This window comes from Cottoperca gobio, chromosome 6 (genome assembly GCF_900634415.1).
Source record: "Cottoperca gobio chromosome 6, fCotGob3.1, whole genome shotgun sequence".
Classification (NCBI taxonomy): Eukaryota; Metazoa; Chordata; class Actinopteri; order Perciformes; family Bovichtidae; genus Cottoperca; species Cottoperca gobio.
In genome coordinates this window covers 20,801,665-20,816,570 of record NC_041360.1, presented here as the reverse complement: position 1 = coordinate 20,816,570, position 14,906 = coordinate 20,801,665, and the positions used below count along the sequence as shown (strand labels likewise).

The following is a 14,906-nucleotide window of genomic DNA, read 5'->3' as shown; positions in this document are numbered from 1 at the left end:
TCAGAAGTGTTATCCAGTGCATTTATGGGGCCGGGGATGAATGTGCATGCATGGTTGGGGGAGAGTAAATCTATTAGATTTGGTTTGCAGATAAATCAATTCCTTTGCTACACTTGCATGAGTGTCTATTTTTCTTTTGATTAATGTTCCCGGCAAATGACTTTAAATAAGTCTGTGTTTAAAGGCAGGGGGCGATGAGTGTGTATCGGCAGCTCTTTCCATTAGTGTCACTATGCCGTGTGAATCTCAGTGGTGTGGAGAACGGGATTCTGCTAGAATACTAATACGCCAATGTAAAGAGTTGAACCGCTACGTGGGCTATTGTTGTGTGTTGCTGATTTTGCACTTAACAGCAATATAGTACCATTATGCTTGACTGGTGATGTGATTAAATTCTAAATGGTGTTGCAAATCTGAGGGGATGCGAGTGCCCTGCTTGTAAATGAATGACGTGTATCTCTCAGCACTGTGCAGAGAAGGAGGCCCCCGAGCTTACACACTTCTGTGATGCATTCAGGTTTTTTGTGTAAGGATTCAGTTCCAGAAATGAGACTTTTAAGACATACTGTACAGTGCCAGGGGATGTAAATTCTCAGAGAACCGTCATTGTTTGGCTGTTACTAGTAGCAGGTTGTTGGCACTTTGATTCTGCAGGTTCCTGGAGCTGGAGAGCAGCGGCCAGCGCAGTGAGGTGCGTCTTCACTACCGTACCAAAGGCCAACAACCCCACACTGAGGTGTTCCCTTACAGCCTGGCTGATGACCAGTGGCACAAGGTCTCTGTGGCCGTCAGTGCCTCTCATGTCATACTACACATCGACTGCAACAGGTAGGATGCCGGGGGGACGAATATGTGTATTAGATGTGACAATAAATATGAGATAAATGTGTTGTAGTCTGGGAGAATACTGATGCATAACGATCCAGTTCATTTGCTGCTGTCTTTCCAAAGCTAAATTTAAATTAGGGATGCCTCAATCCGATATAGCAGATTAGTATCAGCCTCGATACTGACCTTATTAAGCGGATTTGGTATCGGCCATGACGTGATCGATTCACATTAAATTACGTTTTTTTGTCACTATCATTATAAAATGTACCGTCTCCACTAGCGAAAACCGACCCTTGTGTTACTATACCTTACACAAAAATGATTACAGTGAGTTCCACGCAGTGAGTTATACAGGTTTCTACATCAGGGACTCACGTAGCATCTCTGTTTTTTTGTTCAAAGTATTTTAATTCCAAGTGTCTGTGATCAGAATAATCCACATAGTGGTCAAAACAGTCTTTAGATTGATTAGATTTTGATTTATACAGTTGCATACAGTGTAATTAAATGTAATTCTATGGTTTAACAACTGCACCACCTTGGACTCTCTGCTGACTGTGACACATAGCTGTCTCAGGTGAATGGGTTCAATGCAGGTCACACACACCTTGAGTTGACCGGCATCATACGTGCATCTGCTGTATGAAAAAGGTGTTACTGTTTGTGTGTGAAGATCCTCCCTGGCACAATAAATGGAGCAGACGGCAACACCATGTGTCTCAAGGAAAGCATGTGGCTATCTATACCCTCCTCAGGGAAGGAGTTAAAAGAAGGATTTAACAGGGCAGGACCTGCAGTGCAGGGGGGGGGACATTGTTGATTTAAATAGCTGAAAATAGGTTATAAAAAAAATCACTGTTGAAAGCCATCAACCATTCTGAATTTGTTTTGCAGGATCTATGAGCGGGTCGTGGAAGCCCCTTACATGGACATACCTGAGGATGCTTCCTTCTGGCTCGGACAGAGAAACGCGGCTCATGGCTTCTTCAAGGTTAGCGCCTGTGTACTTCCCTTTCAGAGTATGAATGTTGAGGCCTGTCCTGATCCGTCATTCAGTAACGCATCTCGGTTTGCTGCCCCTACACTCGATCTTGGTTTACACCGTATCATCTTCTCCCTCTTTGTTTGTCTTTCTTGGCTTTATTTATTGTCACTGTTGGATTTAATTGCATGTATTTCTCAAGGTTTTACATTTAAAAACATTTTTTAGTCATTGTTTGTTCCCTTTTTCTTAGTCTACAGCTAAGCCCAGTGCAATTATCCCAGCAACCCTCACAATGCTGATTTAGGAGAAATCATTAAATAGCCTCTGGACTATGCTCACCAAGCTTAGTGTATAGAATCAGGCAGGGGGAACATATATTCCCTCTTCCCAGACTGAACTGCACTCTAACATGTACCACCTGGGGAGACATGTTGGGGCAAAATGTCAGCTTACCTGCAACTATAACTACTTTAATCATTCTGCTGGTGGCCACCTCTGTGTTTGATGGTTTTGGTGATGTTTATGTGTGTACCCGTGTGTGTGTGTGTGTGTGTGTGTAATGTTTTACACATTGTGTCCTGGCTGTTGAATTTCCGCCGTGTTAATTGGTAGATGAAAGAAGCCTTGGAGGTCACTCACTAATCTCGTCACGTAGCAGCATCTCTCCTCCACCGCTCTCTGAAGCCTTGATTAGTTGCTAGGAAGACACGTCTCCTTTAAAACACACTGCTTCATTAGTACACATGCGCTCACACACACCAACAGTCAGTGTCTGTACGTGGGTGTCAGCTGAAGACGAGAAAACCACATCCCAAACTGAAATAGTAAAGACTTCAGAATCAGAATGAGCGTATTTGCACCTCAACCTCACAGCTCAATAAATATCTGCTTTACAGTCCACACACATCGTAAGAGAGCAAAATCTATTTTATCTTACTTATCTGCTGACACAATTTTTGGAATTTCATCAGTGGTGTGTCATTTGTAGTCGATTGTTTGCTGATGTAACAAATTGTTCTACGTCCTAAATTGAAAGGCTAAAAATGATTTACTTTAAATTCAGGCGATCCCAAATGCAACAAGAAACAACGTGCAAATCAGATTTGATTTCCCAGATTGGATTCTGTAGGATACATCTTCTCCTTATTGTTTGCATTTTGTAGAAAGTGTATGTTTCTGCATCTCTGCCACTTGTTGTTTTTCACAAATGTATTTCCGGTACAGATGGGAAAACTATCGACGTCCCACAGATTGCTACCGACACAGAGGAATCGCTTTGCAGAGTTCAAAATGTTTTTCAATTGCCATAAGGTGCAACGTCTACCAACTGGTTGTTTGGCTAGTGGTGCATTATAACAAAGGCTCTGCTTAAAGACACAGGGGAAATGAAAACACATTACAAAAATATCATATTATAATAAAATTAAACTACATACTGTCCAATAAGCATAGGTTGTAATATCGCAGTATTAATCGCAGTACAGACGACGCTAACTGTAGACGCATGATGGAAAACGTGTGCGACGGCTGCAGCATCAAATGTATAGTCTTGTGCTTTCATTACACGTTTGACAGACACAAACCCCAATCTGCTTCCGTTTCAGCGCGTTGCCGTGAAAAATCAGCAAATCATTTCCGCAGGATTTTAAATTTATGGTCTGTAAATTGAAGTGGCAAGACAATTTAAAAAACAATTTCTCCTAAGTTGCACCGCTCCACTTCTGTAAGGGAAATAAATGCACTCAAGGAATGAAATGGCCCAGGTTACCATGGCGACAGAATATTCGTGTGCTTATGTGTATGTGTGTGTGTGTCTGTGTTTCGGCCACAGGATGAAAGGCTATCAATTGGGTGTTATGAATCAAATTGAATCTGTATCTCCTGTTTATGCTTATCAGAGGAGATTTGAGTGACAAAAAAACAAAACAATTCCATCTCCCTACTGAAACACCCACGCCATTTGGTCACTTAACTTCCTGTTAGTGTCCGGTTATGAGATGATTCATCCGAGCGACAACCGAGGAGGCATGCTATCTCACAGCTAACTTCTCCGTCTCTCACTCCCCCGATTGAAAAGTACATTTGCACTCACTCTCTGATTTACTGCTGTTTCATTACGCTCACTTTTATGACTGCAGCAGTTACCAAGGCTCTCGTAAACATGGGTATGGGATTTGTGTATGCATGTTCTGCGTACACTTTGGTTCAATGTTATAACTGTACCACAAGCACACTTAGACCACCACTGCCCCTGACAGTCCTCTTCCACTTACTACACATTAACATGCTTCCACTCCTTTGTATTACCTGTGTGGTTTCTGTGAGGCGTTGTGCTCCTTGATTGAAATGTTTGGACTGCGTCTGCGTTTGCAGGGAGTGATGCAGGACGTGGAGATCCTCGTGATGCCACAGGGTTACATCTCACAGTGTCCCGATCTGAACAGAAGTGAGTGCAGCCTCGTGCTTAATGCATTAAAGAAGCATTTCAATGAGTGTTTGATTTCATTTCATTTAAACTATTTCTTACACTGATTTCTTTTTTTTAATTTAAATTCTTGAAATACTCACGGGAGTAAAAGAGCTTTAAAACAGCTTAGCAATGAGAAACAATTTCTCCCTCGATAAAACTTAAATTAATAAAATGTTTTGTAAATCGCCAATCAATCAGTAAGAAGGAGAATTCCCACAGTCAGTTTTTTCTTTGTACTATTACTTAGACAAAATGCAAACCTGAAGATTGTCTGATCACTGGCTGTATAAGAAACCCATCCCACACATTTAAGAAATGCATATGAACTAAAACAAGTGTATTATCAAAATCAATCTCAGTTCAGCATGACATGTGGGATGTGGTAATCGGTGAGACTGACACTATTCTTTGTCCGTCCCACCACGGTGGCTGTTGTAGCTCAATGCTAACTATCCAGTTGTGTTTCCAGTTTGTTGCAGACACACTGCATCTCCTGCCAACAGTGGAGACACTCAAACATCTCATGGTTTAAAATGATTTTCACACAGATTTTATGTCCCCACGCATCCCAAAATTGCCACAGGACACTGCTTACTGCGGTTTACAGTAAATGAGGTCTTCTTGCACATAGGACAGCTCAGAATATGTTTCCAATAATAGAAAGGGAAGAGAGATATTGCAGTGCGCTGCTGCTGCTGCTGCTGCTGCTGCTGCTGCTGCTGCTATATGTAAGTTAGTAAGTAAATTAATAAAAATAACACATTTATTTTATCACAATTTCTTAAAAGAATTATGTGCCCACTTTTTCTCTGTCTTATTTTACAATTATCACAAATGACCATTACTGCAGGTAATTGTATTACGTGTACTAAATTACAGTATGCTGCATTTTCTCTTGTGTCTCAGCATGCCCGACCTGCAATGATTTCCACGGACTTGTGCAGAAAATCATGGAGCTGCAGGATATCCTTGCTAAAACATCCAGCAAGGTAACGTAATGTGATATACATGTTGTCAATTTAAAATTAAAAAGAACAGTAATTGCCATTTTAATTAAACAGTTCAAATTGCAAATTGTGCTATGGCATAACATAGCCACTTGTCAATGTGCTGCTATCATTAACATTCATTGCAACAGGCGGTCTTCACATTAGATGTTGGCTATTGTTGAAGACCTTTCTGTTCTCATGCAGACACTGTGTGTGTAAATGGGGTTAATGGTGTCTAATGACTTTCTTTTGTAATGCCATTGGTTTGCTTTTGAAGCTCCGCTTTCTACACGTGAACCCAACGAGGCTGACTCTCATCTTCTCTCCTTCTTGCCTTTTGTTTTTTTGGGGGTGGGTGGTGTGAGCAGCTGTCCAGGGCGGAGGAGAAGATGAATGGGCTCGATGGCTGCTATTGTGAGAGAACCTGCAGCGTCAAGGGGGTCGTCTACAGGGAGGACGAGGGCTGGACAGATGGCTGCAAGAACTGCACATGCACGGTGGGGCTTCTCTTTGTGTGTGTGTGGGTGTGTCTGTGTGTGTATGTGTGTGTGTGTGTGTGTGTGTGTGTGTGTGTGTCTGTGTGTGTATGTTAGAGCAATAAAGAGCAAGAGAGGGCATTCAATTATAATTAATTAAGTGTGTGTGTGTGTGTGTGTGTGTGTGTGTGTGTGTGTGTGTGTGTGTGTGTGTGTGTGTGTGTGTGTGTGTGTGTACATACTGAATCTGGAATGATGTGCTTGTCATAGTCTATGTGATTGTGTGGCTGTTGCACGCATACATACATGTTTACAGGCATATGAGCGTGTCATAGAAATGTGTGTGTGTGTGTGTTTGTTTATGTGTGTCTGTGTGTGCGAGCGTGCGTGCCTGAGAGAAATGGAGGACATGCATTTTTTATCATGTCTGCAACAATGCGTGTTGTTTTGTGTTTTTCTGCACACATCACTTCTGTGTGTTCACATGTGTGTATATTTGTGTCCACATTGACACGTAAGTTGCTCCCATTCTTGGTCTTGGCCTTTGTTTCGCTCCCCTGTTCATCAAGTGTGTGAAGGTGGGGGTGTGTGTGTGGGTGTGCTTTGGTAGGGTGGAAGTGCAGAGTGCAGGGGCCCCATTGTCGACAGCTTGTATTCTCATTATTTCCTTGTATTAAAGGCGCTTTGCCCCAGTTACCAGAGAAAAGATACTGTATTGAAAACCTCCACAGTACTCAGGATTAGATGCATCAACAATAGTGCTTAGTAATGCTCAATTCTCTCAAGGGTCTACTTTGCGCTACATAAAGTGTGAATAATTGCCAAAAAGAGAATTAGAAGCGATTGGAGATCTGGGGCTTGTACCACATCAGCAAACAGATTTCACCCCCTGTCAGTCTACTCAGCTTTGGAACGTGAAACTCCTTGGCTGCTACTGAACTCCTCCAACCAGCCAATGAGATGCCTTCGCGCACCACTTCCCAACATGCAAAAAAATAGGAAATCACATATCTCTCAGTGCACCGCACCTAATTGCTCCTGACAGATGATAATTATCATCAGGGATTTGTTCTGCCCACTCAACCAATGAAATCGCTTCATCCGCCAGGAACGGTGTGTTGCCATTCCTGGGCTGCGATTAAGGAATTAGAGGGGATATGTTCCTTACCTTATGTGTGGCAATTAGCTGTGACCTTTGAAATTCAAAGGTCATACAATAAGATGTTATCAATTATGTGGATCAGGTTCATAGATGTTGCTGTCACAGAGCTTTCATCCGTGGAAGCAATGTTAATTACAGGCACAGCCGGAGAAAAGGAGAAAGCATTAAAATATATTAGATTTACAGGTTGCTGTGGAAATCTGCTGCACAGAAGGTTATGAGCAGGTTTGGGGCTATCATTTATTCCGGCATATTTACAAAATGCAACGGGAAGGGGATAAGTAAGAGGCCTGGTCACACCAGCATTTGTTATGCTGACGCGACATCTATTGCACGTCTGTCCGTCCTGGGAGAGGGATCCCTCCTCAGTTGCTCTCCCTGAGGTTTCTACATTGTTCTCCCTTTAATTATGGGGTTTCTTTTAGGAAGTTTTTCCTTGTGCGATGCGAGGGTCTAAGGACAGAGGGTGTCGTATCCTGTACAGTCTGTAAAGCACACTGAGACAAATGTATAATTTGTGATATATAAATACATTTGATTTGATGCAGAAATGTAAAGGCTGAAAAAAGAAAGAAAATAAATTGCAGTTATGTTTAGCGACGGCGTCTCTTTTTCATTGTGACAGACGAGACAGATGTTTATTTCCATTTGTAAAATGTCTCAGTTATTATGACAGTACAATAATATCTCAATTCTATAATTACCAGTTTTAATGGATCCTATTATTTTTTGTCTGTGGAAAAAAGCGTATCTGCAGAAGTATCATCAGATTTCTTTCCTCGATAGTGATGTAATATCTTCCACAATCAGCCTGAAGAATCCACCATCCGTCGGCCTATAGTAGTCACCCTTTAAACAACGTGTTGTGTTTCTCTCTCTTCACCAGAATGGCACAGTGCAATGTGAGGCCATCTCCTGCCCTCCCCCTCAGTGCCCGGCGGGCACAGCGCCTGCCTACGTGAAGGCTGCCTGCTGCAAGGAGTGCCAGCGTGAGTGGAGTGCCCTTAACCTCGTCACCCTCCTACACTCATACAATCATGGACACAATTGAGCACTAACACACAACAGCAAAACAACCTCCGCCACCACTAGATGTAGAGCACACATTACGCCTCCACAAGGGCTGCCTGACAATTGACCAGGGCTCTGCTGTGTTGCTAAGCTACCTCCCTAACATGCCTCTTCAGATGAGTCCAGCCTTTTGCATATACATGGACCAATCAATTATTCACTAGCTGGCTTCAAAACACAGATGGCCAGCAGTCACACAGTCACGAGCCAGTAAATCTGGGATTGCTACATGTGATGTAAAGTAGTTCCTATTTATGGCAGGCGAGTTCAAGCTGTGAGAAAAGTGAAGACGATAGAAACGTTAAATGACTGAAATGAAGCTCACTCTAACTGGCGATTGTGTCTTCTTAAATGTCCATTTTTAAGCTTTTGAGCACTGATATGTTCTTGCTGGATAAATAATTCTGTTTCATCACATATCTACATAGAGGGTCTGTTTCCCCCCCCCCCCCCCCCCCCCACACAAGACTCTGAGTTCAGCAATGAACTCTTATTAGCCTCCTCACCGCAACACTCTGCATCTCATATTCAATTCCCCTTTCAATAAAAATGTATTTCAGAGGATATTAGCTTTTCTCACCCCATCATTCTTCTGGTATTAACCCTAATGAAACTTAAAGAAATGTGACATATTATTAAGCTTAATTCAGTATTAATTAAGAGTGTTCTCACCTGACTTATAGAAGGTTACAGACCATATGAATAATGCTTTACATATGTATAATATGTCTTTGTAGATCTCACCGCACATCTTGTGCAAGCTGACTTCACTTGAGAACTTTCTCACCACACACTCCCACACACTGCTGCTCTCCTGCTTCCCTTGTAAAGCAAATAGTAGACAAGATTTAAGTCTTTATCAGCAAGAAACCATTAGTCTTGGATTCTAATCAGCTTGCCTTGGCATCATCTCCACTGACCCATGGGTCGTCGTAGCCCGCAACACAGGGATTTTAAAGTATGACTCCGAATCTGCTGCCGTGTTACGCAAAAATAAACACGTAGCTGGTAATCTCCTTAAACTCAACACCCCTGTGCTCACTTATCTCAACGAGGTAGACAAACACACAGCTAATTACGCATGCTCCGGCTTTGGAGAGAAGAGTGCCGCAAGTTTCCCCACTACAAAGACATGATTCGCTCTCCAAATTAAAGCCTTATCTGGCAGCACAAGACCTTGCAGGGAGGAGTTCTGAGTCTGTTTCTTTTTTTTTTTTGACGGTCTGTCAAGTAGAACGTCGAATGGCTGTTTCAGAAGTCCTTCGCTTTCATGATACACCGCTTTGTGATAGGGCCCGACCTGCGGTGTCAATCATTCCTCCTCCTCATATCAGTCTGAATTAGTCTGACCCCAACTGCTCATCAAACACAGACTTTCTGTCCGTGCGATTATTTTTGCACCCCTCCCGCCCCTAGAATGATATGAAACGGATTCTCCTCAGAGTTTGCAGTAAGGAGCGCTTTCTCTCGCTTTACATGTTCACTATTTCATCACTTCCTTAGTTGCTTAATTGGGTTTGATATGCTTGCTTTGGTGTTTTCCTTAATTGACCTAAGCACTAAAAAACAGGACAGATTGTATCATACATGTAAAACAGTGCTGTTAGATAAGACTCTTGGTGTTCCGCCAGTGTTCATCTGCACCACCAAGTGTGGGTTTGACCTAAATAAGAATATATTTGAGGGGGGTGGTGGGATAAAATGTCATTTATATGATGAAGAGTTGCTTATGGAATAGTTTGAGACAGTGATACTTGATTATGAATAGAATAATTAGGTAATGCATCAGGTAATATCTTTTTTAAAATTGCCTCACATATTTCTTTGACATTTAATATATAAAAGAGAATAATCTATTCTAATGAAAACCATGCAAACCAATAATTAAACTAAGATTTTTCTCACATAATATATAAAATCATCAACATCTTACAACAAAATGCATTTCGTCACAAAGCTCTTTGGATGGGTTATGTCATGCATTGCATTCACATACATTAAAACACAACAGAAATACAGCTTATTATGTTGTATATGATATTCATGACATGTGTTTTCAAGGGAGCAATGTGCTTTAGGTGTATGCTTATTTTTGATGTGTTTGTGTGTTTATTTGTGTGTATGCTGATGATGTTTCTGTGTCTATTAACAGCTGTCTGCTTGTTTGGTGGAAGAGAGATGGTGGAGGGGGATCAGAAGGCTGTGCGTGATTCCTCTGGCAGGTGCCTGCTGTTTGAATGCAGGGTAAGTCATGTCAACACACACACACACACACACACACACACACACACACACACACACACACACACCGAGAAACATTTAAAAAACACACTTTCATTCAAAATGATTTTTATCAATCCTCTGCAGGAAGAGACTCCACAATAACTCATGTAACCAAGCACTTCAACTCTAGTCATTTCCATGTAGCCGTGCATGACAGCTCACTAAATGCTCATTCCACAGATAGCTTGGCCCAACCTGTGAGGATAAATCAAACCTCAATGAGCCAGCATGCAAGATTGTCCACCATTTCATTGATCTGGCTTGTCAGCGTTTCCTTTGTGATGCAAAGAAATTGGCCAAATCCTTCTAATTAAGTTTATATTTGTGGGCCAGAGCAGTGCACCTGTCAATCCTAGGATGCCACAGCCATTCTTCAGTACCAATCATCCGATACCACAGTGGTCCCAAATCCTATTCATTTCCCAATTATTTCAGAGTTATTTGCTTTTGTCTGACGCACCAGATGGGTGGGTCACTCACTTTTGGGAGTAATTCACTTGATGACATTATGCCAGACAGGCCCAATCATTCACAGAAAAGTGATTTGAAGTTTTTAATCACCCAACTCTGTTGTATCAACCAGCCCCTTTATGAATTCTGCAAAGCCCCATTAGAATTTGCAGTTTCAGACAGCTGTCTGGCTTGCTTGCCCACACCTGGCCCATCTGTAGTCCCAGTTAACTGACTGGCAGTCCCAGGCAGATCAAAGAAATGGGGGACGGGGAGTGCTGTCAGTCAGCCCACTGCTGCATACTCCTGCAGGCTTCCCCTGACAGCTGCTTGTCACGCCTCTGATCCTATGTATGCCTGCTGGCTTCACGGGGGGGGGGGGGTGCAAGTTTTGGGTAGTGGGTGGCAAGAAGTAGATTGTTCAGATTGTTTGGAAAGTTGTTTGTGGACTTTTAGGGGAAGTTTGTTCCAGGATTTCAGCCGAGCATACTCTGTGTACCGTATTTACAAGTCAAGGTCACAACACTTCACGGCCCACTGGTTTAAGATTATCCTTACGTAAAATATTTGTGCACTTCAAATAGAGAGAAAAACCTGTTGTCTTTGTCCAACTGTGTTAATGACTATAAATTAGCACCAGTCAGAGGGACACGGATGAGATCATCAGAGAAACCTGCCAAAGGCATGCTGGGAAAAGAAAACCCCCTAATTAAGTTTTACACTCTGACTAAACAAACATGCAGGGATAATCTTCAGGATTGATTCACTGTTTGTGTTACAAAGATGCGTCATGAATCATGAAGTAAATCATTGAGAATAACAGGAGGAGAGAAGAAGACTGCTTTTTTTTCCCCCTTCCAAAAGTAGTTTTTGTTGGAAAGAACCTGCTATTGACCAATGAGTAATTGGTTTGTAATGAACACACAGGGGAGAGAGAGAGTGGGAGAGTGAAAGAGGAAACACAATAGATGAATAATTACCTTTATAATTACATTCAGGCCTTTAGCAAATGAAGTAGCTCATGGGGATTGTTTCTCTGCCCATCACAGGACCGGACCATGCATCGAGTGGTCCCCAGCGAGCCATGTCCCGAGCTCAACTGTGCGGAGTCGGAGCAGATCACCTTGAATGACAGATGCTGCAAAGTCTGCAGAGGTACAGAGGAAACATTGTCCTTTACTACATTACTACTAAGCCATATAACGTTAATTTATATCCTGGAACTTGATTATTTGAAGTCGTCCATTTCCAATTTTTACAGGTTTTCTGGCAAAAAACTGTAAAGAAGCAGATAAATCTAAAAAAAACATCAATAATACAAACCATCTGTGATGTGTAACAATTACACAACACTTGTTCATGTTTTTATTTGTCTCCAGTATCTGTTCAAATACTTTAGTTGTTTTCCCTTTAACATTATGAAGTCACATGTAACAGAAGGACATTCTGCAAATTAGTGTCACTTTGCTTTGGAAAGGAGCCACAGTATGGATGCTCAGACAAAAGGTTGTGATACTATGACATAACCTTTCCACTGGCTCTTTATGCCTCCATCACTCCTCTCCTCTTCTCTCCTCTGGGTCTCAACCTTTTCCTCTCCGTGCCTCCTGCAGGTCATGACTTCTGCTCAGAGGGCCACGGCTGCGTGGAGCACTCTGACTGTGTGAACCTGGAGGCAGGAGACTGCTGTGTTTGCAAGGATGGCTTCCGCCCACTGCGAGATGATAATGCCTACTGTGAAGGTAAGGCTCTGAATAACAAACCGTGACTTTTAGTTCAAGTTTATTTGCCCTCCGAGCGTGGATATGTGGTTGCTTTTTGTGTTTGTGCCCGGGCTGTATCGCAGGGGTCATGAGAGGAACCTGTTCTTTGGTTTTTGGGGAGGACATGGCATTTGGAAACACAATAGGATTAGAGACAAATAGAAAAGCATGTTTGACATTGAAATAACATGGTAGAAAGAGTGTTGGGGTCAGGGGACTGAATATACATCGATCTTAAACTTGATCTTGATATTTATTATGACTTTCTTTCCTTTTAGACAGGCTCATATAACCACAAACAACACCTTGCACTAACCTTAAAGGATAATACAAGCGTTATTTATCCTTCATGACAGTTAAATTGTTTCTTTTATTCCCGCCGAGGTCGTCTCAGTAGTCATAGTAGGAGATTATAGATATTTCTTTCTTCTTTGAATGAACATTACTCTCTGCTGACACACCTGCAAGTTCCTCTAAAAACTTTTGCCGTCTCTTCAGTTCCACACTTTTATATGCGGGGGTGCTGAAGTTAGTTTGATTACATTTTAAACGTTAATGATAACTATAAATGCATGCACAGTGAATTGCAAAAACATAATGTAGACATTTGCTAAATATCCATGAAAACAAATTCATGCTTTTATCGCATAATCCTTTTGTGATGGGAGACTGTAATCCCCTCATTATTTGTGTCCACAACACGCAATAACTGATTCTCAGAATGCTTTATGAGAGACTATAGTTTGTGTTCTCACTCAGTTGATCAATTTGTGATATAAAAACACGCTCAATGGCTTTATGTTTGCATGCATTTTAGTGTCACTCTGCAGGGGGAGGGGTCACAGACATGCCATCTATCATTAGTGAGGTCATTCTAACTAATTGCATACTAAGGCTCAGGTGTGTCCAGTCATTTCTTTTTACATAAAACACTATGTGATTAGTTATATCAGCTCTCTTATAAAAACAGACAATGTTTTACTTGGTTGACTTTTGAACGTCCCACATTACACTGGTTGAAGAACGTCCTACATACCTCATTGAGCAAGTCATTTCATGTTGATGGTGAAGCTACGAAAAAAGCAGCTCAGAGTTCAAACGTTCATTTTCTAAATTGACGTTTGCTTCAGCTGAATTCCCCTTATCACGTCTTGCCTGGATTTTACCAGATGCATCGTTAAAAAGTGATGACTTTATCATCTCCAATGCTATCCTGCAGTAAAATATGTAGTAAACATCATGTCATAACTGCTACCCCTGTGAATCTCCGCTATTAATGAGCAAACATGGCATCAAAGATATTCAGATTCTTCTACATATGACCTTGACAGCTGCCTTGTCAATATACAGCCTTCTTGATCTTCCTTCTGCATTGTGTGTGTGTGTGTGTGTGTGTGTGTGTGTGTGTGTGTGTGTGTGTGTGTGTGTGTGTGTGTAGCTTTAGAGCATCTGTTTGTGAGTACATCCCTTGGCCTATTTTTCTTTTTTATCTACAGTCCACACACTTCATGTAATATATTTGCCGTCACCTTCATCAAGATGAGGCTTAAGTGCCAATCGAGGTTGAGGTTTGCGTCGCTGTAACGAGGCTACTATTGTAATGTAAGAGTAGTAGTTCACAGCTTGAATTTGCAGATAGCAGCAGTTGTCCAGGTAATTAGACGTTCTCAGGGAATCTGCATAAATGAAGATACTATCTGTGTTAAATTAATGGGAAATGATGCTGTTGGTTGAAGGTTTTGATCAAATTGCAAATGCCGGCCTCATTCACCGTACCAGTGTTGAATCACGATCTCGTTGTAAGCATCATTCAGACTGTGGTGGAATGTAATTAGCATTTACTCAAGTATGGTGCTACAGTACAACTCTGAAGCGCTGAGGTTTCTATTTCTATTTCATGCTAATTTAAACTATATATATATGCACTTCCATACTTTTCTTTTTTTACTGAATTACATTGTTTTGACCTTTCTACTAATTACTTTGCAGGTTTGCAGGTTTCATACAAAACATCTGTTAGAAAATATGCTGTTTTACAGGAAGATAATATAAGTAGTTAAAATGAGCTCCACTTCAACCAACAATTTGAAAATGCTGCTTTTATGTTAATACAAAGGTAACAATAATATACAGTAATCAGAAAATACATATAATAATAAAACACTCAATCAGGGTACATTTAGCTGATTATACGTATACTTTTACAAATTGTAATTGTTTTGCTTTTTACATTGTGGTGTTGTTGCTTTTACTTTAAACTAAGCTAATCAATATATTTCTATATAAACAATGGATGAAATATGTAATGTGAAAAGGGTTTATAGTGGCTAAATATTTGCAGCTTGGTTGCTTTTTGTTTCATTGTTCTCACACGTGCAATATCCAAAGACAGTTTTTTAAGCAGTTCATTGCTGCAGAAATAGGCA

General features: G+C 41.3%; 1 protein-coding gene across 2 annotated transcripts in view; it reads left to right on the top strand.

Moving 5' to 3' along the window:
* Positions 1-14,906, top strand: part of nell2a (neural EGFL like 2a) — a 67,452-nt gene that overhangs the window by 9,645 nt on the left and 42,901 nt on the right. For both annotated transcript variants that reach the window (XM_029434733.1, XM_029434732.1), the window contains exons 4-12: positions 655-828; positions 1,726-1,822; positions 4,190-4,262; positions 5,193-5,275; positions 5,644-5,772; positions 7,800-7,902; positions 10,137-10,228; positions 11,767-11,872; positions 12,331-12,459. In XM_029434733.1, the coding sequence (XP_029290593.1) occupies positions 655-828; positions 1,726-1,822; positions 4,190-4,262; positions 5,193-5,275; positions 5,644-5,772; positions 7,800-7,902; positions 10,137-10,228; positions 11,767-11,872; positions 12,331-12,459 (986 nt within the window). The remainder of the gene's footprint in view (positions 1-654; positions 829-1,725; positions 1,823-4,189; positions 4,263-5,192; positions 5,276-5,643; positions 5,773-7,799; positions 7,903-10,136; positions 10,229-11,766; positions 11,873-12,330; positions 12,460-14,906) is intronic.